General features: G+C 45.1%; 1 protein-coding gene across 2 annotated transcripts in view; it reads right to left on the bottom strand.

Annotated features, from left to right (window-relative positions):
- Positions 1-26,639, bottom strand: part of LOC309545446 (lysozyme g-like) — a 326,231-nt gene that overhangs the window by 267,011 nt on the left and 32,581 nt on the right. Inside the window, exon 6 of one of the 2 annotated variants that reach the window (XM_082244649.1) lies at positions 3,091-3,241. The exons of the other annotated variant lie outside the window; for it this stretch is intronic. Within the exon in view, the coding sequence (XP_082100775.1) occupies positions 3,111-3,241 (131 nt within the window). The 3' untranslated portion in view covers positions 3,091-3,110. Of the gene's footprint in view, positions 1-3,090; positions 3,242-26,639 lie in introns of those variants that run through there. 2 annotated transcript variants of the gene reach the window in all.

Here is a 26,639-nt window from a genome sequence, read left to right as displayed (position 1 = left end):
ACACTGGTCACTGTGCATTGATGGGGGAACGCTGGTCACTGTGCATTGAAGGGGGGCACGCTGGTCACTGTGCATTGATGGGGGAACGCTGGTCACTGTGCATTGATGGGGCATCGCTGGTCACTGTGCATTGAAGGGGGGCACGCTGGTCACTGTGCATTGATGGGGGAACGCTGGTCACTGTGCATTGAAGGGAGGCACGCTGGTCACTGTGCATTGATGGGGGAACGCTGGTCACTGTGCATTGAAGGGGGGCACGCTGGTCACTGTGCATTAATGGGGGAACGCTGGTCACTGTGCATTGGATGGGGGAACGCTGATCACTGTGCATTGAAGGGGGGCATGCTGGTCACTGTGCATTGAAGGGGGACACGCTGGTCACTGTGCATTGAATGGGGGCACGCTGGTCACTATGCATTGATGGGGGAACGCTGGTCACTATGCATTGAATGGGGGCACGCTGGTCAATGTGCATTGATGGGGGAACGCTGGTCACTGTGCATTGAAGGGGGGCACGCTGGTCACTCTGCATTGATGGGGGAACGCTGGTCACTGTGCATTGATGGGGGAACGCTGGTCACTGTCCATTGATGGGGACACGCTGGTCACTGTGCATTGATGGGGGCACGATGTGGTCACTGTGCATTGATGGGGGCACTCTGTGGTCACTCTGCATTGATGGGGGCACGCTGTGGTCACTCGGCATTGATGGGGGCATGCTGTGGTCACTCTGCATTGATGGGGGCACACTGTGGTCACTCCACGGAAAAAATGATCAAAAGTTGACCGGTCCGCGGCGATAAAAAGGTTGAGGAGCACTGTGTTAGAGGATGTAAGAGAAAACAAAAGTGTTGTGTTTATAATTTTGTTCAGTGTAGTTGCTGGGGGGGGGGGATTTTTCCAGTGCCCCTTCCTGCTGGTAAGGCTGTCTATTTTACCAGCTACTGATTGAATTATTTGTTGAAAAGTTTGAATATACCTGAGTCTCATGTTACTAAATGTACAGTTTACCCCACCCTGTGTTTTTCTCCACTCAGTGCCCTTTACACTTCAGGGTCCCTGGGGGCAGACCATAGGCCCTGCAGAGCCAACACAGGTAGCCGAGGTAGCCGGGGTGGGGGGGGGGGGCACGCACCTGTCCTCCCGAGCAAAGCATAACTAGACACAGGCATCAGAGTTGCCTCTCTCTCCTGCATCAGGCCCTCACACCCTCTGCTTCTCCAGAGCTTCTCGGGAAAGATCACTGATGCGGTGTGTACCAGTACCAGGAGCTGATAGAAGAAGAGGTGGGGGGCCACACGTTCTCCTGCATACTCTGTACCGGCCCCACTCTCCTACCGCTCCACTCCCTCTCTGAGCAACCTGCCCCTGAACCCCCGCTTCCGTCCTCCCACAGGCTCCCTAGGATCCTTGCCAGAAGAAACAGCCAGGGAGTAAGAATACCTATTCTTCAGTAAAAATTGGTTCTGAGTGATTAGGAGCACTGCACTGACATATAGGAGGAGGGGGGGAGGGCGGAGAGAGCAAAGCCCTCACCTTCTCCTGGCTCTCTACTACTTGTTCGCAGTGCAGGGCTGACAGGAATAGTGAGGTTTCTCTCACTACTCCTATCAGCGGCAGCACCCCTCTCAATGTGACACCTGGGGCACTTCCCTGCCACCTCCCTAGTTTTGGCTCTGCTGATGCGGCATCATGGAGGTAAGTAGGAAGGTTTCTTTTTTACTTATTACATTTCTTCTTTAAGTTTAGAGAAGCTATTTCTCATAGGGGAGAGGCCCTCAGTAACTATGAAGACCTTTTTTGTGCAACAAGATCTGGTTTAATGTAGGATAGAATTGGTTTGAAAATACGAGTGTTAAAAGATTATTGTACCTTTAGTACCTATCCATTAAATGGCCGTCCCCCTTTCCCTAAGTTTACTGGTTCTTACTCCTTCAGGATCTTCACAGTGTGGCCTGCTGGGAACTACACAGCTACTGCTGTAGAGATTTATGGTATGAGCTCTACTTAATGAAAAATCCCTATTTTTTTCAATTGAGAGACGCTGCTGGGACGCATGACCAGATGAAATGCCTCTTTAAAAAAAAAACATTGCTGTGGCGCAGATTTTTAATGCAGAAAAGACCATGTCATTCTGAAAAGAAAAAAAAAAAAGTCTTACCTTTCGGCAATGTACTTTTCTGGATGTACACTGAACTGTGAACGTGCAAGTTCAGTGTACAAAAATGGCATCTGAACGGTGCTGGAATCCATTATCTCCTGTGGCAATGCACAGGAGTTACATCAATCCAGGCCGACCAAACCCAGAAAATTATCAGTAGAAGATAGCAGCAGTGGTAAAGAAGCAACAAGCGACATTGCATAGGGTTTCATCGCTGAAGGGGGTGATTTGGTAAAACCTGGTACAAACTTAGTTTTTTTTCTGTTCAACCCAGAGGGACAACCCCCCCCCCCCCCCAACCAGAACACTACGATCATTAGCTGAGAGCGCCGATCGATCGGGAGTCGGTCAGATGCTGTTTTTTCCAGTCTGCATGTCCAACATATGGCTGGCTTCTGTCTAACAGACCGACATACACACAGGCCAAATGTCAGCCGTTTTTTTTAACTGGAAAATGTCTCCCGACATTTGGTCCGTGTGTACCCGGCTTACGTCTTCCATAATATGTAAACAGCTGTGCATACTTGCACATTGTGGCACCAGCAACGGAGTTGAATTCTGCTTTAAAAGTTAACTTTATTAGAAGCACAATTATACATTCACATAATAGACAACTGAACCAATACTTGAAGAAAATGCACACATGTATAAATTAGCACATCTAGCCATGATTGCTTTCACAGATACTCATTTTATTAGATTTATTTTTTCAGAGCAGAGGTAAAAGAGAGAGATATTAGATCTGGAGACAGAATTATCAGGGAAAATGCAATTTGGCTTTAAAGAAATGTACTTTTAAAAAAGTGAACCTGCGCATGACAGTGAATAATGCATATCAACCTCATATATGTAGGATGAGAAGCTCACAGTGTGCAGTAAAATCAGAGCAAGCAATTTCAGTACATCAGAGGAGCCCATACAACTGCGCAAGCTTTAAACCTCTGCTTTATTATCCATTACTGTTGAAGAACTGTGCTCTTGCAACAGTATCGTTGGCATAATCTTTTCCAGTTGTGCGACGGTCAACATCACTTAGGTCGCTCACATTTCCAGCACCGGTGTTATATGCAGCAATAGCCCCTGCAAGAAGTTTACAACAGTTAGGTTATGCATACTGCTTTAACCACTTCAGCCCCAGAAGGTTTTACCCCCTTCCTGACCAAGCCATTTTTTGTGATACGGCACTGCATTGCTTTAACTGACAATTGAGCTGTCGTGCGACGCTGTAACCAAAAAAAAAAAAAAAATGTATGTCTTTTTACCACAAATAGAGCTTTCTTTTGGTGGCATTTGATGACCTCTGCTGTTTTTTTTTTTTTGCGTTATAAACAAAATAATACTGACAACTTTAAAAAAAAAAAAAAAAAAACACAATATTTTTTATTTTCTGCTAAAAGAATAAAATACCCAATAAAAAAAAGATGTAAAAAAAACCCCCCAAAAAAAGAAAATTCCCTATCAGATACTTACCGTAATTTTCCTTTCCTGATGGTATCCATGGCAGCCTACGTGTGGGTTAACCCCGTCTCCTCTCCAAGGGTATAGGACCCCCCTCCCATAAATTTCAGCTCACGGATAGAGACAGTGTTCCAAATCTTAGCCGAATCCAAGAACAGAGGGTGGGAACTCTGGCTGCCAAGGAGACCATCGGGAAAGGAAAATTACGGTAAGTATATGATAGGGAATTTTCCGTTTTCCTGACAGTCTCCATGGCAGCCTACGTCTGGGAAATAATTAGCCAATACCACACGGGTGGGAATGCTTAAACAAAGAAAATTTTAATTCATCTTATTAGCAGACAAACCGGTCAGACCAAAGTTAACTGAGGACAAGGAGGCTGGCTCTATGCAGTAGTGGGTCATAAAGGTGTTGACGGATGACCAAGAGGCCGCTCTACAGATCACTTCTGGAGTCACATGATGTGAAGCTGCCCAGGATTTTGAGTGGGTGTTTAGCCCACGGGACACCAGAGAAAGCAGACAAGCCCAACACTTGGACTCTGAGAGTGCCTACTGAAAGGGCCATGTTTAGACCCGACTGAAGAAACTTCAGGACCTCCTGTATTCTGGGGTCTGAACATGACCTCCCCTCTGGGTATGTGAATAACATGAATCTAGCCCAGACTCTGCATTAAACTCTATTTGTGCTTGATCTTCTGAAACTCATCAAGGTGGGGATGACCCCAGGGGGGGAACCCAAGGGATTCCAACCTCTTCCTCTCAAAAACCAGACCGTCAACCGGAGCAGTGCAGGACAGGGGTGTAGTGTCATTCCCTGTGAAAGAAGGTCCGGCCTGAGGGGGAGAGGGATCAAGTTCCGATAGCTGAGCTGCAGGAGTAGTGGGAACTATGGCCTGTTCGGCCAATACGGAGCCACCATGACAATCTCAACATCTTCTGCTTAGAGTTTCTGTAGGAACCTGAGGATGACAGGAATTGGGGGAAAGGCATATGCCCCACTGAACTCCCACCTGTGAGTCAGAGCATCTGTTCCACAGGCTTGGTGACACCTGCCCTGCGTGAAATAACTCTCCAACTTCTGGTTGCAGGGAGAGGCGAACAGGTCGACTTCGGGAGAAACTCCCAATGACAGAATCCACTTGAATGTCTCCAGATGGAAGGACCACTCGTGATTCAGCTGAACTCTGGAGAGAAAGTCCGCCTGGACGTTTTGAGACCCAGTGTAAGATTCTGGTACCTTCGGTACCCTTCCAGCCCAATTCTTCCGCATATAGCTACCTGTCCCTTTAAATCTCGTGACGTCATCACTAGGCGCCGCTCTGAGCGGCTATTTCAATCGCCGGTTTTCACTCACAAGGTGTTCGTACAAACCGCTTGTTACATAGCCTTGTCTGACGCTGCCGAAGCCTCCAGCTATTTCCTGTATCTCGCTACGGATCCTGTATCTCCCTACCGATCCTTCTCCTCATTACCGGACCCCTCATCTCTCTAAAACCAACTAGTGATAAGTACCCCGCAGGGGATTCCTTCCTATCAACTTGCACTATCTACTCTTGTATACTAAAGACTGTTGCTATCTATGCATTACTATTTCTATCATCTGCACTGTTACATAGATTGCTAGCTCTTGAGTCTACTACCATCTATATCCTTGCACTGAGTTAGCAATTCCTGTACACTTCATCTGCTGTCCCCTACCACCTGTTAATTGTACATGATTGCTAACCTATCTGCATACTATCTATCACCATCTGCTAACACTCCTGAACATTACTATTGAGTGCCTATCATTGCTATCACTACTCACGCCTGTCCTTTCAGCACATCACCTCTATACTATCGTATACAACCTATCACTCCAGGAACATCTTAACTGAGTGCCTGTATATTTGCATGCTGAGGCAGGCTGGGCCACAATGATGAGTCTGGAGAGTTGGATATGGTAATTCAACGCATCTCTGCATGACTACTGAGTGGAAATTCTGCAGCTGCATATCTATTTCACTAAACAAACGCCGGAGCGTTACAGATTGTACGAACCCGAAAAAAAAAAATGGATTCAGCAGAATTAGCCACTCATGTTTTACAACTAACACAAAAGGTAGATGCACTAATCCTTTCCCTTACCGAAGTAAAAAATGAAAATCAGACTTTGAGACAGCAGGTAGCTCATATTTCACAGCTTACTGCTGCTCAACCTCGTGAGCCCAAAATAAACCCTCCTCTAGTGTTTACAGGTGATCGAAAAAAATTTAGTGAATTTAAAAACGCATGTCAATTGCTTTTCAATCTAAAACCTCGTACTTACACTACAGACCAAATTAAAGTCTGCACCACTATCTCATATTTGTCGGGTGATCCACGGGCTTGGGCAGACTCTCTCCTTGAGAAAAATTACCCTCTTCTTAACTCCTATCCTTTATTTTTAGCAGAACTCGCTAGCCTATATGAAGACCCAAATAGGCAGAGTACTGCTGACAGCCAATTGAGGGCTTTAAAACAAGGAAGGAGACCTGTTGAAGACTTCGTAGCAGAGTTCAAAAGATGGACCCTTGATTCAGGGTGGAATGATGCATCTTTACGAACCCAATTCAGACTCGGGTTATCAGAAGCCGTTAAAGACGAGCTCGCCCGAGCGGATTTACCTGGCACTTTGGATGCCTTAATACAACTCAGCATCAATATTGACAGGCGACTGCGAGAAAGAAAGGCTGAGAAAATGGGAATACCATTATCCAATCCTTCTCGGGTTTCGCCCGTTGACCCTACTCCTATGGAGGTAGGAACCATACGCCCACCATTATCGTCTACTGAACGAGCCAGGAGAAGATCTGAAAATCTCTGCATGTACTGCGCCTCCCCGGATCATTTGATAAGCGTCTGTCCCCTTGTCCGCAAAAAAGAGGGTGAGTGTTCACATGTCTTGCTGGGGGGATTAACGACTTCTTTTTCTAATCCCTATCTTTTTATTCATTTGACCTTACAGTGGGACCATAATAGGATCACCACCAAGGCTATGATCGACACAGGATCTTGTGGGAACTACATTGACACTAGTTTTGTTGCTTTAAATAAAATACCTATTATTTCAAAATCTAAACCTGTCTCTGTTAGTTTAATTAAAGGTATTCCGTTATCTTCTGGTCCAATTACCAATCAGACACAAGCACTCCTTGCTACTGCTAACGAGTCTCATGCTGAGACCACCACTTTTGATATATTACCTTCACCCCATTATTTTGGGACTTCCCTGGTAACACATACATCAACCAATCATTGATTGGAAAACACGGACTTTAACCTTCCCCTCTCACTACTGCGAGACCACGTGTAACCTTCAATCATATAAAAAAATCCTGACCATGGTGTCAGATGAAATTTCACCACCACCATGTTATCAGGATCTATCAGAAGTCTTCCTTGAGAAAAATGCTCATGTATTGCCTCCCCATAGGGACTACGATTGTTCTATTGATCTACTCCCTAATAGTAAACTACCTTTCGGTCATGTTTATCCTCTTTCTCAGGATGAACTTTCTCATCTCAAGGAATACTTGGATGAGAATTTAGCGAAAGGGTTTATTAGACCCTCTACTTCTTCCACAGCTGCAGGACTTTTCTTTGTCCGCAATAAGGATTTAAGTCTCAGGCCTATTATTGACTATAGGCAATTAAATACCATTACGATAAAGGATCGCTATCCTTTACCTCTCATTCCCGAACTTATTGAACAAGTGCGCGAGCTACCTACTTTTCAAAATTGGACCTAAAAGGGGCATACAACCTTATCCGAATCCGTAATGGGGATGAGTGGAAGACGGCATTCATAACCAGATACGGATTATTCTAATATCTAGTGATGCCTTTTGGGTTGTGTAATGCTCCCGCAGCATTTCAACGATTCATAAATGACATCTTCAGAGACTTACTTGATGTTTGTGTTGTGGTATATCTGGATGATATACTCATTTATTCTCAGTCCTTGTCCGAACATGTAAGACATGTAAGACTTGTGCTATCCAGATCACTCGCACACAACTTATACGTAAAATTAAAAAAATGCCTATTTCACAAGGAAGAAGTACTATTCCTAGGATACATCATATCTAAGAACGGTATCAAGATGGATATGAGCAAGATATCATGTATACTGGATTGGCCTGTACCAACAACTCGTAAGGCATTACAACGATTCCTTGGATTTTCAAACTTCTATAGGAAGTTCATCAAGAACTTCTCTTCTATTGTGAGACCACTCACACAACTTACAAGTGTAAAGAAACCATTCAAATGGTCTGAAGAAGCAAATAAAGCTTTCCGCTTGTTAAAATCAAGCTTCACTCCTGCTCCCATACTACGCCATCCAGACCCATCCCTTCAATACATCCTGTAGGTAGATGCATCAAATATGGCTGTAGGAGCAGTTCTTTCCCAACGACCAACGAATACTTCACCACTCCACCCAGTTGCTTTTTTCTCTAAATCACTAAGTAGCCCAGAGGTGAATTACCCAGTGGGTGAAAAAGAGTTGCTTGCCATAAAATTGGCACTAGAAAATTGGCGACATTTACTTGAAGGTACTCGATTGCCAATACTCATATATACAGATCATAAGAATCTCCAATACCTTCAGACCAACAAGACTCTTTCCCACCGGCAGGTACGTTGGTCATTATTCTTCCTAAGATTCAACTTCCTAGTGACCTACACGCCTGCAGACAAAAACAAAAAAGCGGATGCGCTATCACGGCTGACCGAAGATAACTGCGCCGAAATCCCTTCACTTCCTATAATACCCCATGACCGTATTATTGGTGTTGTTCGTTCCTTGAAGGAAGAGATTCTGCACAGTATAGGACTGGATTCACCACCACCACAAGTGCTGATGCAGAAGGCTTCCTCTACTTTAACGACAAACTCTACATACCTCCTGGTATGCGTACCAAGATCTTGGAATTATCACATGACGTACCTATGGCAGGACATATGGGTATGACTAAGACATTCAATTTGCTCACCAGGCAATTTTGGTGGCCTGATAGGAAGACGTCTGTACAAAAATTTGTTTCCTCATGTGACATCTGTGCAAGGTCCAAAATTGACACTACAAAACCATCTGGTCTACTTTGCAGTCTACCAATACCCAAAGTTCCATGGGAAGTTGTGTCCTTAGACTTTATAGTAGAATTACCACCTTCCAAAGGATTTACTACCATTCTAGTGTCAGTGGACCATCTGACAAAGATAGCACATTTCATTTCTATTGGCAGACTACCTTCATCTAAGGAAACAGCGGAATTACTAGTGAAACATGTGTTCAAGCTACATGGAATTCCAAAGACTCTTTTATCTGACCGAGGTTCACAGTTCATCTCCAAGTTTTGGCAAGCTCTATGTCATATACTACGAATTGAGCGAAAACTTACTTCTCCCTACCACCCTCAGACCAATGGACAAACTGAAAGAGTCAACCAGTGCATTGAACAATATTTGCGTTGCTACACCTCATACCTACAGGATGATTGGGTGGACCTCCTCCCTCTGGCAGAATTTGCTTACAATAACGCAACCCACAGTACTACTAAGCAAAGTCCATTCTACCTAAACTATGGGTTTCATCCCACACTTCTTCCACCACGCATCCTGCCATCAAGTAACCCAGTAGCCTCTGACTATCTTACCCAAATAAAAGACTCTCTGGGTTTACTTAACACCACCATCTCACATGCCCATAGCCAACAAAAAAAGGTACTACGACCTCCGTAGAAGACCTTCTCCTCAATATGCTATTGGGGATCTCGTTTGGCTATCTACGAAAAACTTAAGGTTAAAGATCCCCAGTAAAAAGCTTGGGCCTTTGTTTCTAGGACCTTTCCCAATTGAGAAGCTCATTGGGAGAGCTGCAGTTCAACTCACCTTACCGGCAGATCTTAAAATACACCCCATCTCTCACGTGTCGCTACTGAAACCACATGTTCCCAACCAAGGAATAAGACCTACCATCTCGCCTCCACCTCCAGTACAAGTTGAAGGCGGAGAAGAATTTGAGATTAAGGAGATTTTGGATTCTCGTATCCACAGAGGGAAACTCCAATATCTCATAAGATGGAAAAACTATGGACCCCAAGACGACACCTGGTTGGATACTTCTGACGTTCACGCTCCCAGGCTTATACGAAGGTTTCACTCCAAATACCCGGAGAGACCAGTGCTATAGGCCTTCCGGAGCCAGCCTTAAGGGGGGGTACTGTAAGATTCTGGTACCTTCGGTACCCTTCCAGCCCCATTCTTCCGCATATAGCTACCTGTCCCTTTAAATCTCGTGACATCATCACTAGGCGCCGCTCTGAGCGGCTATTTCAATCGCCGGTTTTCACTCACAAGGTGTTCGTACAAACCGCTTGTTACACAGCCTTGTCTGATGCTGCCGAAGCCTCCAGCTATTTCCTGTATCTCGCTACGGATCCTGTATCTCGCTACCGATCCTTCTCATTACCGGACCCCTCATCTCTCTAAAACCAACTAGTGATAAGTACCCCGCAGGGAATTCCTTCCTATCAACTTGCACTATCTACTCTTGTATACTAAAGACTGTTGCTATCTATGCATTACTATTTCTATCATCTGCACTGTTACATAGATTGCTAGCTCTTGAGTCTACTACCATCTATATCCTTGCACTGAGTTAGCAATTCCTGTACACTTCATCTGCTGTCCCCTACCACCTGTTAATTGTACATGATTGCTAACCTATCTGCATACTATCTATCACCATCTGCTAACACTCCTGAACATTACTATTGAGTGCCTATCATTGCTATCACTACTCACGCCTGTCCTTTCAGCACATCACCTCTATACTATTGTATACAACCTATCACTCCAGGAACATCTTAACTGAGTGCCTGTATATTTGAATGCTGAGGCAGGCTGGGCCACAATGATGAGTCTGGAGAGTTGGATATGGTGATTCAAAGCATCTCTGCACGACTACTGAGTGGAAATTCTGCAGCTGCATATCTATTTCACTAAACAAACGCCGGAGCATTACACCCAGGAATGTACACTGCTGATATGTTGGCTAGATGAGCCTGAGCCCACGTCATAATTGGGTCCAGCTCCCTGAAGAGGGGAAGACTCCGAGTCCCACCTTGCCTCTTCACATAGGACACTGCCGTAGTATTGTCCATTCTGAGTAACATGGACTTCCCTTCTGTAAGATGGCGGAAGGCTCGGAGAGCCAGAAAAGCCACTCGGAGCTCCAGAATATTGGAGACGGGTATCAGGTATCAAGTGCTGGAGGCCAATGGAGAGAGGGCTTCCCTTACAGCTAAGTTCCAAACTCCCCTGGAGATGAGACAGGAGGAGTTAGGCCCAAAGTCGCACAGGTCGCCAGCAGAGTTGCTTGCAGAAAGGGTTCAGGGATACTGCTGTTGTGCTGCGGGGTTACTGCAGGCAGGTGGCACCTGTGAGATGAAGCAGGTACTTAGGATCACTGAGACAGAGGGTGGTTGATTCAAGCCAAGGTTCGATGCCAGGTGGGTAGCGGAGGAGACAAGGTCAAGTGGTAGCCAAGGTCTGGACAGGTAGTAGGCAGAGGAGATCCGTTAAACAAGCCGAGGTCAAAGTCCGGAAGCAAGCCGGAGACGGAGGTGTAACAAGCCGAGTCAGTAACCAGGGCTCACAGGAAGCAGAAAACACAGGACGTTGGTAGAAGCTTCCATTTGATCAGATATTGGATTTGCCTGCCTTGTTTCCTGCAATCCAATATTGACTCCACCTCATACTCTGTTTCTTCACCAACAGTTACTGATGGTGGCGGAAGTTCCACTCTCCCAGGAAATGGATCCGGAATGGCCGATTTAAGGAGAGAGGCATGAAAATCTGGGTGAATCCTATAAGAATCCGGCAGGGATAATTCAAAAGCCACTGGGTTTACCTCACGTTTAATTGGAAACAGACCAATGTATTTAGGCCCCAGCTTCCATGGGCAAGGCAGTTTCAGATTAGCCGTAGACAGCCATACCTCATCCCCAATTTTAAAGGAGGGATTCCCCCTGCGTTTCTTGTCAAAAAACTTCTTGTACTCGGTTTGAGCCTTCAGTATGTATTCTTGAAGGGTTTGGTAGTTTTGCTGTATAAAAGCAAGTCTGTCCTGAACCGCAGGTACTGCAGATTCGGATATAGTGTCAGGCAAGGCAAGTGGGTGGAATCCATAGTTGGCCCAGAATGGAGACTGGTTTGTGGCTGAGTGTAGTGAATTGTTATAAGCAAACTCCACAATTGGAAGCAATGAGGCCCAGTCTTCCTGTGAAAAGGCTGAGAAACAGCGGAGGTACTGCTCCAAGGTTTGATTTGTATGCTCGGTTTGTCCATTGCTCTGAGGATGGTAAGCTGATGAGAGGAAAAGTTCTATTTTCAGGGCATTACAAAGAGCTCTCCAAAACTTGGAGGTAAATTGTACCCCCGATCAGAAACAATGCTACTGGGAAAGCCGTGGAGTCTCACAATTTCCTTGAGGAAGATGTGTGCAGTCTCAGTTGCTGAGGGAGTGCCTACCAAGGGTAGGAAATGGGCCATCTTCGACAGGCGATCCACCACCACCATAATGGCAGTAAAACCCTCCGAGGGCGGAAGCTCCACAATAAAATCCATGGAGATCCCTTCCCGTGGACGATTAGGAATAGGTAAGGGTCTCAGTCGTCCCCAGGGCCTTGGCATACAAACCGTGCCTGCGGAGGGTACTCAATACCTTCTTGACGTGGATTCGGTGGAGCTCGAGAGAGGTGGAGAAGATCAGGATATCATCCAGGTAGACGATCAGAAATAAGTCAAGGTACTCTCAGAAGATATCATTGACCAGGTGTTGAAATGTTGCGGGGGTGTTGCATAGCCCAAAGGGCATTACGAGGTATTCGAAGGGGCCAAAGCGTGTTCTGAAGGCCGTTTTCCACTTGTCCCCCTCTTTGATGCGAACCAGATTATAAGCCCCTCTTAAGTCCACTTTTGTAAATATCTGGGCCCCTCGAAACCTCTGGAACAACTCCGGAATGAGGGGGATAGGGTACCTATTCTTGATGGTAATTTTGTTGAGCTCCCGGTAGTCGATGCAGGGTCTGAGGGAGTGGTCTTTTTTTTCAACAAAGAAGATGCCTGCTCCAGCAGGTGAGGAAGAGGGACGAATGAAACCTTTGGCTAGGTCTCATCGATGTATTGTCTGAGAGTCTCCAATTCCACCTCGGACAAAGGGAAGATGCGCCCGAAGGGAATTTCTGTTTCAGGGACCAATTCAATAGGACAGTCATATGATCGGTGTGGAGGCAGGGTTTCTGCTTTCATTTTGTCGACTGATGGGTTGTGAGTTTGTAGCCATGAGATTCCAAGAATAGCTGGAAAAATGGGAGATCTGATCATATCAAAACAGAAAAGTTCCTGGTGCCCTGTGTCTGTGGTTGCGAGAATAGGGACTGTTTCTTGGGTAACAGGTCCTGAACTAGGTGGACTGCCGTCAGCTAGGTGTATGTCTAGTCTTTGATCCTTGGTAGTCAGAGGAATGTGCAGGTCTTTAGCCAGGTTGAAGTCCAGGAAGCAGCTGCAAGCTCCAGAGTGTAATGTTCCGGTACCTCTGGTACCCTTGTTTCCATATTTCTCCTCTCTTAATTGCGTCCCATCTTGTATAACAAAGGACGCATATACCTTTAAGACCGGATGACATCACTGCCGAGCGCCGCTATGAGCGGCTATTTCAATCGCCGGTGTTTGTTTTGATCCTGTAGCAGAGTAGTAGTTTTTTGCCTCCGTCCCTATATGTCTAGAAGGGGGATTTTGTTTGATGCCTCAAGTCAAAGAAGTGGGGGTGGGACTTTTACGGGCAAGTGAATTTATACACAATTGTAAAAAAGTAGTCAAGATTTATTGATACAATATTAGTTACAATAATACATATATCCAGTGCATATGTGTTTGGGTTATAGACCCAAGTGGTGTTTAAAAGAAAGGAAGGTTTTGGAGAATATCCGTGACATAGGTGAAAAGGTGACTTTTATTTTTGGACGTTGCTCTCTGTTTTTTCCAGGCGTGTTGCTTGGAAAGATTCACAGAATTCACAGAATGCGCTTTGGACTTACAGTTGGATCTCTGTGAATCTTTCCAAGCAACACGCCTGGAAAAAACAGAGAGCAGCGTCCAAAAATAAAAGTCACCTCTTCACCTATGTCACGGATATTCTCCAAAACCTTCCTTTCTTTTAAACACCACTTGGGTCTATAACCCAAACACATATGCACTGGATATATGTATTATTGTAACTAATATTGTATCAATAAATCTTGACTACTTTTTTACAATTGTGTATAAATTCACTTGCCCGTAAAAGTCCCACCCCCACTTCTTTGACTTGAGGCATCAAACAAAATCCCCCTTCTATTTCAATCGCCGGTTTGCTCTCACTCATCGCTCGTTCAAACCCACATGTTCATCGCACCTACGCCTGAGAAGTCGGAGCTGCTGACATACCTTACTTGCTGAACTAAAGCCGGAAACCTTGCTGGTGATCCGTATCTCGCTACGGGATCACCCCTCTCCAATGGACACTGTTATTCCTAACCTATCTAAGTGATAAGTACCCCGCAGGGGATTCTTACTAACCAATCTCCTACTGTCATCTACTGCAATTACCAAGACTATCTGTATCTATCTATTCACTATCATCTGCATAAGACTGTTAGCTCTTGGGACTACCTTGAACTATCCTTGCACTAGGTTACTCTGTCTAAAGTATACTCCATCTGTGTCCTCTTACCATCTGCACTATACTTGACATCAGAACCCATCTGCTTACCATCACCTGCAACTCTCCTATACTACTTCTAGTGCTCACCATACAATAGCCTGTCTCTCATCTATATATCCTCATATACTCTATCCCTCCATTAAACATCTATTAATATATATATAGTATATAACAGGCTGTACACGGTGATGAAGTCCTGAGAGTTGGATATGTTGTTCAACAGATTCTCTACAAGGCTACTGAGTGTAATAATTCTGCAGCTGTAAATCCATCCACAAACAAAAACGCATGAACGTTACACAGAGTCTATTATTGCCCGCAGTTTGACCTCCCTTCCAGCCACCTGCAGAGAGATGGGGAGAATAATGTGAGCAGATAGTGATCCGGATAGCTGAAGATATGTAGGGTACAGGTGCCTGGACTTACTTGGCCGAATCGGACAGTTGCAAAAGTAGTGTCCTGACGCTCCACAGTAGAGACAGAGATTGTTTTGCCACCTGCGTCCTCTTTCTTCTGGAGTCAAAGCGGGTCGAAGCAGACCAATCTGCATTGGTTCTATATTGGAGGTATTTAGAGGAGCAGCAGCAGGAAGTGTTGGAGCCGGGACCTTGGGCAGTACCCAGGTTGACCGAAAGGTCTGAGAACGCTCAAAGCGTCGCTCCCGCAGACGCCTATCTAGCTGGATGGAAGTTTGGATCAGAATCTCTAGCGTGGCGGGAGCTTCAGATCTGGCGAGCTCATCCTTGATCCTCAATCCTCTTCTGGTCGTCTTCCCTGCACCAGGGAGTGAAGGGCAGACTCTGCGGTGACAGTTTTCTGTGGGTTGTCATATAAAGTAGCCATGGCTTCAAAAAACATGGAGACTGAGTTCAGCACCTCATCCTTTCGTTCTAGGAGGTTATGGGCCCAGGATTGGGGTTCATCAGATAGAAGGGAGATGATGAACCCCACTCGGACAGTTTCTGAAGCAAAGGTCCTAGGTTGCAGGGCAAAGTAAAGTTCGCAAGCATTCCTGAAAGCTCTGAACCTCCGCCGGTCCCCTGAAAAGCGCTCAGGAGTGGGAACTGGAACTCTAGGCTCTGAAGGAGGCAGTACCACAGTGGGTGGAGCGGCAACAGCTGATGTGGAGGATGCTGGTGTAAAGGCGGGGCTAGTGGCTTGGTTGGATTCGGTGGAAGTCATAGAACCTGTGAGGGCATGGAACCGCCCCTCAATTTATTAGTAACCTTCCTGCAGATTTTTGACTGCTTGCGTCAGAGCCGCCATCTGCTGACATAGGGTTTCAAGTGCAGAAGCACCTCTCTCGGCCTCAGACATCCTGGCTGTTATATACTATCAGGTATCAAGTGCTGGAGGCCAATGGAGAGAGGGCTTCCCTTGCAGCTAAGTTCCAAACTCCCCTGGAGATGAGACAGGAGGAGTTAGGCCCAAAGTCGCACAGGTCGCCTGCAGAGTTGCTTGCAGAAAGATTTCTGGGATACCGCTGTTGTGCTGCGGGGTTACTGCAGGCAGGTGGCATCTGTGAGATGAAGCAGGTCCCTAGGATCACTGAGACAGAGGGTGGTTGATTCAAGCCAAGGTTCGATGCCAGGTGGGTAGTGGAGGAGACAAGGTCAAGTGGTAGCCAAGGTCTGAACAGGTAGCAGGCAGAGGAGATCCGTTAAACAAGCCGAGGTCAAAGTCAGGAAGCAAGCTGGAGACAGGTGTAACAAGCCGAGTCAGTAACCAGGAATCACAGGAAACAGGAAACAGGTAACACAGGACGTTGGTAGAAGCTGAAGATCAAACAGCACTTAGAGAAGGGCTGGCTCCTTTATAAAGGCCCACGTGAGGGGCTGACAGAGATGCTGGGTCCTAGAGCCCTTCTACTGTTCTGACGGATATTGGGTCCTAGAGCCCTCCTGCTATTGGTGCCCTGACAACGGGAGTGTGGGTGTGGAGTCCACCTCCCCTGAGCCACCTCTGCCAAACAATGGGCTCTCCAACCGGAGTTGCTGGAAGTCTCAAAGGAAGCAGCTGTTGCTGGGTGATTCAATCATAAGAAGTGTGGAGCTTAAAGAAAATGGTTTTGTGAGATGTCTCCCTGGTGCTACTGCTAGACGAGATAGAAGACGTATTATTAATATTGTTAAGCAAGCAAAGCAGGAAGGGGAAGTGGATGTTCTTGTCCATCTAGGGACAAATGACCTGGCTTGCAATGAAGTGTCAGAGGTGAAAAAATCTTTTATCACACTTGGTAATGACGTACAGGATTTTGCATCCACGATTTCATTTTCTGAAGTTCTGCCTGTGCATAATGTTCAGAATGATAGGCAGAGGCGCATAAAGGAGTTAAACATATGGCTTAGTAAATGGTGTCAAGAGCAAGGATTTGGCTTTGTTTCTCATGATAGCTCTACTTGGAATAGAAAGGAACTGTACAAAAAAGATGGTTTGCATCTTTCTCTCAAAGGAACAAATGTACTTAGTGAACAACTCCAAGAATTTGCGAAAGAGTATTTAAACTAGGAAGGGGGGGCAAAAGAGTGGAAATACAAGAGTCCAATTGCCCCCCGAAACAATGCCAGAACAGGTCAGAAGCACAGAGGTTAAGAAATGATAAGCTCAGAGTCCTGTCCACAAATGCTCGCAGTTTAGGTAAAAAAATCAATGAACTTGGGTCAATAATGGCATCTGAGAATGTAGATTTAGTGGCTGTTACGGAGACATGGTTTAATGAAAGAAATGACTGGGACATAACCATACCAGGGTACTCTTTATACAGAAGAGACAGAGAAGGCAAGAAAGGAGGAGGAGTGGCCCTGTATGTGAAAGATAGCATTAAATCTAACCTAATACAAGTTGGTGAGGCCAACATAGAGTCAGTTTGGGTTACGTTGCAGTTTGCTAATCATGCAGTAACTCATGTAGGTGTGATATATAGACCACCTGGTCAAGTTAAAGAACTAGATGATCTACTAGTTGAAGAAATAGCTAAAATGACAATGAAAGGAGAAGTTATCATTATGGGAGATTTCAATCTTCCAGATATAAACTGGAAAACCAAAAAAGCAAGTTCTACCAGGAGTACAGATATTCTAAATTCCCTACTGGGGTTGTCTCTGCAACAAGTGGTTGAGGAGCCAACCCGGAGGGAGGCCATTTTGGATTTGGTATTCACAAATGGGGATTCGGTATATGATGTCATTGTAGGCGAAACCTTGGGATCTAGTGATCACCAGTCAGTGTGGTTTAATATAAGAACTGTGAAAGAGTCACACCACACAAAAACAAAAGTTTTAGATTTTAGAAAAACAGACTTTTCAAAAATGAAATTAGTCATAAATGAGTCCTTATCAGACTGGAACGGATTACATGGAGTCCAGGAGAAATGGGACTACTTAAAAGGTGCATTATTGAAGGCAACAGAAAATTGCATTAGACTTGTCAGTAAAAGCAAAAAAAGGAAGAGACCACTGTGGTACTCAGCAGAAGTGGCCCAAATCATTAAAAATAAAAAGCTAGCATTTTGTAATTATAAAAAAACCCAGAGCAATGAAGATAAGGAAATCTACAAGATTAGGCAGAAAGAGGCCAAGCAAGTTATTAGAACTTCTAAAACGCAGGCAGAAGAAAAACTAGCTCAGTCTATGAAAAAGGGGGATAAGACATTCTTCAGATATATAAATGAAAAAAGGAAATTAAAACAAGGAATAACTAAATTAAAAACAAAGGACGGAAGGTATGTAGAAGAGAATAAAGGGCTAGCCGACTGCCTTAATTAATACTTCTGTTCAGTTTTTACAGAAGAAAAAGAAGGAGAAGGACCTCCACTTGAAAGGATGACTAATGAATCATTTGATGCATGTGTCTTTACAGAGGAAGACGTTCTAAGATTGCTGTCTAAAGTGAAGACAAATAAGTCACAGGGTCCTGATGAGATACACCCAAAATTATTAAAAGAGCTTAGTGGTGAGCTGGCAAAGCCATTAACAGATTTATTTAACCAATCATTAGTAACAGGAGTAGTCCCGGAAGATTAGAAATTGGCAAATGTCATGCCCATTCACAAGAAAAGGTAGGAGGGAGGAATCGAGCAACTATAGACCAGTGAGTCTGACATCAATAGTAGGCAAATTAATGGAAACCCTATTAAAGGATAGGATTGTGGAACATCTTAAATCCCATGGATTGCAAGATGAAAAACAACATGGGTTTACTTCAGGGAGATCATGTCAAACAAATCTTATAGATTTTTTTTAATTGGGTGACTAAAATAATAGACGGTGGAGGTGCAGTAGACATTGCATATCTAGATTTTAGTAAGGCTTTTGACACTGTCCCACATAGAAGACTTATCAATAAACTGCAGTCATTGAGCATGGACTCCCATATTGTTGAGTGGATTAGGCAGTGGCTGAGTGACAGACAACAAAGTGTTGTAGTCAATGGAGAACATTCAGAACAAGGTCATGTTACCAGTGGGGTACCTCAGGGATCTGTACTGGGACCAATTTTGTTTAATATCTTCATAAGTGATATTGCAAAAGGCCTCGATGGTAAGGTTTGTCTTTTTGATGATGACACAAAGATATGTAACAGGGTTGATGTTCCTGGAGGGAAACGCCAAATGGAAAAGGATTTAGGAAAACTAGAAGAGTGGTCAGAACTCTGGCAACTGAAATTTTATGTGGATAAGTGCAAGATAATGCACCTGGGGCGTAAAAACCCAAGGGCAGAATATAGAATATTTGACACAGTCCTGACCTCAGTATCTGAGGAAAGGGATTTAGGAGTAATTATTTCAGAAGACTTAAAGGTGGGAAGACAATGTAATAGAGCAGCACGAAATGCCAGCAGAATGCTTGGATGTATAGGGAGAGGTATAAGCAGTAGAAAGAGAGAAGTGCTTATGCCGCTGTACAGAACACTGGTGAGACCTCACTTGGAGTATTGTGCGCAGTACTGGAGGCTATATCTCCAGAAGGATATAGATACTCTAGAGAGAGTCCAGAGAAGAGCTACTAAACTAGTACATGGATTGCAGGAAAAAACTTACCAGGAAAGGTTAAAGGACCTTAACATGTATAGCTTGGAAGAAAGAAGAGACAGAGGGGATATGATAGAAACTTTTAAATACATAAAGGGAATCAACTCGGTAAAGGAGGAGAGCATATTTAAAAGAAGAAAAACTGCCACAAGAGGACACAGTTTTAAATTAGAGGGGCAAAGGTTTAAAAGTAATATGAGGAAGTATTACTTTACTGAGAGAGTAGTGGATGCATGGAATAACCTTCCTGCAGAAGTGGTAGCTGCAAATACAGTGAAGGAGTTTAAGCATGCATGGGATAGGCATAAGGCTATCCTTCATACAAGATAGGGCCAGGGACTATTCATAGGATTCAGATATATTGGGCAGACTAGATGGGCCAAATGGTTCTTATCTGCCGACACATTCTATGTTTCTATGTTTCTATGTGTCCGTCGTGATGATGGTCCACGAGACGGGAATTAACCACTTTACCACCGGAGGATTTTGCTGTCTTACGTCCAGGCCACTTTTTGCGATTCGGCACTGTGCGACTTTAACTGACAATTGCGCGGTCATGCAAGAACGTACACAAACGAAATTTAAGTCCTTGTTTTCCCACAAACAGAGCTTTCTTTTGGTGGTATTTGATCACCTGTGCGATTTTTACTTTTGGCGCTATTAACAAAAAAAGAGCGACAATTTTTGAAAAAATAACAATATTTTTCACATTTTTTTACATGAAATTCCCCCCCAAAAAAATGTAAAAATCAAAATTTTTTATCATTTTAGGCCAATTTGTTTTCTGCTACATATTTTTGGTTAAAAAAAAAAAATCGCAATAAGCGTATTTTGATTGGTTTGCGCAAAAGTTATTGCGTTTACTAACTAAGGGAAAGATTTCTGTCATTTTTGGGTTTTTTTTTTAACGCGTAATGGCGGCGATCTGGGATTTTTTTTTTTTTGCGGGACTGCGACATTGCGGCGGACAGATCGGACCCTTGACTGACATTTTTGACACTTTTGGGGGTAGCAGTGACATTACTACAGTAATCAGTGCTATACATATGCACTGTTACTGTAAAAATGACACTGGCAGGGAAGGGGTTAATTTTTATTGGTGATCAAGGGGTTAATGTATGCCTGGTGCTTACTGACGTGTGTGGGGGGAGGTGACTGAGTGACACAGGGACAGATCGCAGGTTCAGCTATGCTGAACCCTGCAATCTGACCCTGCCTGTCACTTAGGAGATCCGCCCGCTTTGTTTAAACAAGCGGGCAGATCTCCACACTCGATTCCCCGACGATCGGGGAAGAGCGGCGGTGATCACCGGCGCTCCTCCCCTGGCCCAACTCCCGCTGTAACTGAATACAGCGGGAGCGAGCCTCCGGCGGCGCGTGCACGCCGCCCACAAGGGGAGGAGTCCAGTAGACCTACGTCGCTGGACGGGAACGAGCCACTTTGCCGCAGTACAGTCAACGTGACTGGTCGGCAAGTGGTTAAGGAATGGCAGTCGAGTAGATTTTTGCACTAGAGCCAGTACAAAAGACTGACCCTCATGCTGGGAGAAATATGGATACGTTGCTCATGCTCCTCTGGGTTCCACTGATGAAGAAAGCCTCTTTGAAAAGGCCACATTCGCCATAGAGCCCATTTGACCATGGGAGTCATGGAGACCATTGTGTCAATGATTTTGAGGCACTGAGAGGCCCTCAGAAAAGAGATAGAAAGAGCTGGGAGAATCCTTTCTCGTACCACCAGGATTTTTTCCAGGGGAAGGGAGATTGTACTTCTGACGGTGTCGAAATGAGCCCCTAGATAGACCAGGCATTGGTTAGGCTCCAGGTGGCACTTCTGCAGGTTCAACAACCAGCCGAACTCTATGAAAGTCGCAATGACTTGATCTCTGTGGGCTAGCAGTTGATCCCTGTCCTGAGACAACAGGAGAAGGTCGTCGAGATAGTGGTGTAAACGTATCCCTCCTGTTCTTATGAGGGCTACTACTGCCAGGAGGATCTTGGAGAACACCCTCAGGGATGTAGACAGGCTGAAAGGAAGGCAAGTAAATTGGAAGTGCTGATGTTCGACTGCGAAGCGGAGATACCTGCGAAAATTCTCTGCTACAGGCACATGAAAGTATCCTTGAGATCTATCGAGGCCAACCAGTCGCCTGGCAGCAACGCTTTCTGAATAGTGGATAGAGCCTCCATCTTGAACCTCTCATTTTTTATAGATTTGTTCAGGTAAGTGAGGTCTATGATGGGCCTCCAGGATCCATTCTTCTTTTGTACTAGAAAGAGGGATGAATATACGCCCTGGAATATTTCTTGATCGGGCACCGGAACCACTGCACCTTGAGACGCCAAAGTGTCTACATAAGCGAGCAAGACTCCTCTTTTCTCTTCTAGACAAGGCAAGCGAGTGGGAATAAACCTGGGAAAGGGATCTGCCAAGAAAGACCATGTGTAACCTGTAGAGACCATTTTGACGGTCCAAAAGTCTGAGATTGAGGCTGCCCAGACACGCCGAAAGAGGAGCAAACGTGCCCCCACCTGGCATGTGTGAGCTGGTCCAATCTCAAAAAGACTATGTGTCTTCCTGCCCGGAGGGGGCTGGGTTTCTAGTTGATCTTCGGGAGGATGACTGACCTCCTCTCCAATTCCTCTGAAAGTCCCGATCAGGCCTATAAGAGCGGGCATCCCTTGAATGCTCCGAATATTGTTTTCTTGGTTGAGACTTCTTCTGGCCAAAGAGGCACCTATCTTGGGGAAGGAACCCTGATTTTCGCCCTGTGGCTCGTGCTATGGCACTGTCCAGTTCGTTCCCGAAGAGAGAAGAGCCTTCAAAGGGGATCTTACACCAGGCTTGTTTAGAAGCTGGTTCAGCAAGCCAGGGGCTCAGCTATAGGGCCAGCTTAGCCGTGACAGAGGAAAGCATAGCTCTGGATAGGAGTCAAAGGAAGTCGATGGATGCTTCTCCCAAGAAAACTGAAGCCAATTTAAGTTCTTGAATGGGGGAGTTTTCAACTACCTCCTCCGAGATGCCCCCCAGCTTAGCCTCTGTGTCGGACACCCAGGCTTCCATGGCCTTAAACATAGCCACCAGAGCCAAGACAGGTTTACAGGCTGCACCAGCTATAACATAAATTCTCTTCAGGTCCAGGTCTATTTTCCTGTCCAAGGGGTCCTTGAAGGAGACCACATCGTCCAAGGGTAGCGTAACATGCTTCGCCAGTCTAGTAACTGCGGCATCCACCAGAGGGGCTGATTCTAGGTGACTCACCTCCTCTGACTTTAAACAGATAGAGTTTTGCCAGTTTGGAGGATAAGGAAGATTTGCTGCCCCCTTTATTCAATTCCTCCGTGATGACGTCTTTTAGTGCTGTGAGAAAAGGGAAGTTAGGGCGCTCCTTTCCCAGGTGCTTGAAGAACTTCCGTTGCTTCGTCTGGGGAGTCACAGAGTCCTCCCACTTCAGGGCCTCTTTAATAGCCCTGATTAGAGGTGAGACTAGGGCGAAGTCAAAGCCTCCTTCCACTCCAGCGTCTGAAATATCTGGGTTTTTCTTGTGGACAATACAGGCAAAGGTATTCTTGCCATCAAGGTCTCAGACCTGAAGGATCTGGCTTGATCCATAAGAAGGCAAAAAGTATCCTTCGGTACGTCTTTGCATTAAACTATTAGGGAAGATGGTGTCCACATTCGGAGCAATTCTCTATGGTAAATTCCATGCTAGACCCTTACAGTACAACATTCTGTCTACATGGACCAGTAAGGTTCAGTCTCTGGACTGGTCCAGGTCTCTGGTACCAAGAGTACGTCAAAGTCTGAATTGGTGGTTGGTGACCAGAAATCTGGAGAAGGGGAATCGGTTCTTCCAGTGATCTGGAAAGTGGTTACTACAGATGCCAGTCTCTCTGGCTGAGGAGTGATTCTGGGGGAAGCCACTGTCCAGGGAAAATGGTCTTGGGAAGAGGAAGGTCTCCCCCTCAACAATCTTGGAAATCAGAGCAGTCAGTCAGGCTTTGAAATACTGGACGCCCAGTCGTCGTGGTCACCCTGTGAGAGTGCAATCCGACAATGCCACAAGCTGTAGCTTATGTCAACCATCAATAAGGCACAAAGTCAGTCAGCCCAGAAAGAAGTGGATATCATCCTGTCCTGGGCAGAGAAGTCTGTGCCATGCCTGACAGCAGTTTTTATTCCAGTAATAGAAAACTGACAGGCAGATTTTTTGAGCCGTCAACAGATGTTTCCTGGGGGAATGGTCCTTACATACCGAGATTTTTCAATCAATCTACCTACGCTGGGAGGTCCCAGACGTAGATCTGTTGGCATCAAGGTTCAACAACAATTTGAAGAGATTTGTGTCCAGGACCAGGGATCCACTCGCAGTTGGAGTGGATGCTTTGGTGACTCCTTGGGAGGAGTATTCCCTGATTTATGCCTTTCCTCCGGTGGAGCTGATACCACGTCTGTTACGCAGGATCCAGCTAGAAGAAAAACCAGTTATTCTAGTAGCTCTGGCATGGCTGAGGAGGGTTTGGTATGCACAAATCCAAAGGCTGGCAGTGACAAGGCCTTGGGCCCTTCCACTGCGTCCGGACCTACTCTCTCAAGGTCTGATACTCCACCCTGCTTTACAGTCTCTACATTTGAAGGCTTGGCTATTGAAGCCTTAATCTTGAAGGAGCGGGGGTGTATCTGGCCCCGCAGTTTCTACCCTAATAAATGTTAGGAAACCAGTCTCTAGAAGCATTTATTACAGAGTCTGGAAAACCTACATTACCTGGTGTGAAGCCAGGAAATGGCATCCTCACAAATATATAAATCGGGAGAATTCTAGCTTTCCTTCAAGCAGGGGTAGCTATGAACTTAGCCTTGAACACTATTAAGGGGCAAATTTCAGGCTTATCGGTTTTCTTCCAAGAACCGATTGGTTCCCATTCTTTGGTTCAGATCTTAGTCCGGGGAATGTAACGTTTGCTTCCACCGGTGAAGCCACCATTATGTCCTTGGGATTTAAATTTGGTGCTGGCAGTTTTACAAAAACAGCCTTTTGAACCCCTGGGGCAGGGGCTAGAAGGATATCAGAAATAGAAACTCTTTCTTGTAAAGAGCCATTCTTGATTTTTCATCAAGATAGGGTGATTCTACATCCACACGCAGGTTTTTTTGCCCAAGGTGGTATCCGCCTTTCATTTGAATCAGGACATTATACTACCTTCCTTTTTTCCAGGTTCTCACTTAGAGGAAGAAAAGTTATTGCATTCTCTTTATGTAATGCATGCTTACTTGGAGAGATGAGCTCAAATTCGTAAGACCGACCTCTTGTTTGTGCTGCCAGAAGGGCCCAGGAGAGAGTTGGCAGCATCTAAGTCTACAATTTCTCATTGGATTTGCCAGGTTATTACCCAGGTGTATGGTTTAGAAGGGAAGGTTCCACCTTTTCCTGTAAAGGCACATTCTACCAGAGCAGGAGGTGCCTCTTGGGCACTTCACCATCAAGCCTCTATGGCTCAGATTAGCAAGGTGTGAAAGTTATTGAGTCTACAAGCTATGATACCATTCATTGAAAATTGATCACATCTGATGTACTGATGGCCTATCTCATTTCTTGAGGCCCTGAAATGTCAGGACAATACAACCCCCCCCCCCCAAATTACCCATTTTTGGAAAGTCCAAGGTACAGTATTTGATAGGAGACATGGTGAGTTTTTTAAGTTGTATTTTTTTCCCACAATTCTTAGGAAAATTAAGAAATTATTATTTATTATTATTATTATTTTTTTCTAAACACAAAAAATTGTTATATTAAACAAGTTATTTCCATATGGTCGGATGGTTGGGTGGGGGGAGGGGGGGGGTTTCTTGTTGTCTTAGTTCCTTGATGGTCTATTATGTTTGATGTTTTGATGAATATGTGCTCCTTGTCTACGCATCTCCTGTTGTTTGACTGTCTTATGTAACCTGACATCTTATTGTCAATGTTTTGGAGTTGATGTTTGTGTACCTTTGTATTAATAATAAAATACCTTTAAAGTTATTTCTCACACAAGGCATAGGCCTTTCAATGACAACCCAAAAGACATTCTGCTACTCGTCCTGAGTATGGCAATACCACATGTATGAGGCTTTTACACACCCTAGCCACATACAGAGGCCCATCATCCAAGTAGCACCTTCGGGCATTCTAGGAGCATAAATTACACATATAATTTCCTGACTACCTATCACATCTGTGAAGGCCCTGGAGCACCAGGGCAATGTAAAACCCCCACAAAATTACCCCACGTGACAGGTACTCAGGTACTCTGATGGGCTGCAGATAGGTCTTTGGTTTCTCTGATGGGTTGCACATAGGTACTCAGTTACTCTGATGGCCTGGAGACAGGTACTCAGTTACTCTTGACTGCAGACAGGTCCTCTTTATTTTGGGGGCAATCTGGGGACTGTGTTTTGCACTGTAATTGGTAACTCACTGTTACCAGATCTCCTCCTCACACTGCAGCAGTGTGTAAGAAAGAGAACCCAGTAATGGCGAGTTTGCTGACATTTGTGACCTGCTGTGATTGGACACAGCCAGTCACATGGTAAAGAGCCAATTTCATTGGCTCTTTACCCTGATAGGGGATGGGCTGTGTCCCAAGGGACATACCTCATCCCCAATCACTGCACTGCATGCCCCCGGGTCACGCACAAGTGCAAGAACAGGTGGACGTCATATGACGCCCACCCGGAGAAAGGAGAAGTTCCTGCTGGCGTCATTTTTTTTTTTTAAAGGTATTTTTATTAATAAAACATAAAACACAGACAACAGTCCGATATAAATCAGGAAGTACAATCAAGAAGGAAATAATGCATATCCAAGAATCATACAGACAGTAGTACAGGGCAGTAAGGCAAATAACATCAACCACAGTAGCACAAACATAGCAACCTTAGTTGACTGCCCCCACCCCGCCTCTCCCGTTCTAACCAGAAACTTCGTAGGATGATATTTAAAAAGTTTTTTTTTTTTTTTTTTTCTCTTTTTTCCCCCTCCCCCCCCCCTCCCAACAACTTAAAACATATAACCTTCCAGATAGTGTGAGGAGAAAGTACAAACCTTACAAAACCCTTCACAGAATGCATTCCTATCACATCAGCAAGTATGCAACCCACCATAGGGAAGAAGCACCACCCCCCTCCCAGCCCCAGGCACCCAAAAGGTAAAAAAG

This window comes from Pelophylax lessonae (assembly GCF_965119305.1).
Source record: "Pelophylax lessonae genome assembly, chromosome: 2".
Lineage (NCBI taxonomy): Eukaryota > Metazoa > Chordata > Amphibia > Anura > Ranidae > Pelophylax > Pelophylax lessonae.
This window is presented reverse-complemented; position numbering and strand designations above follow the sequence as displayed.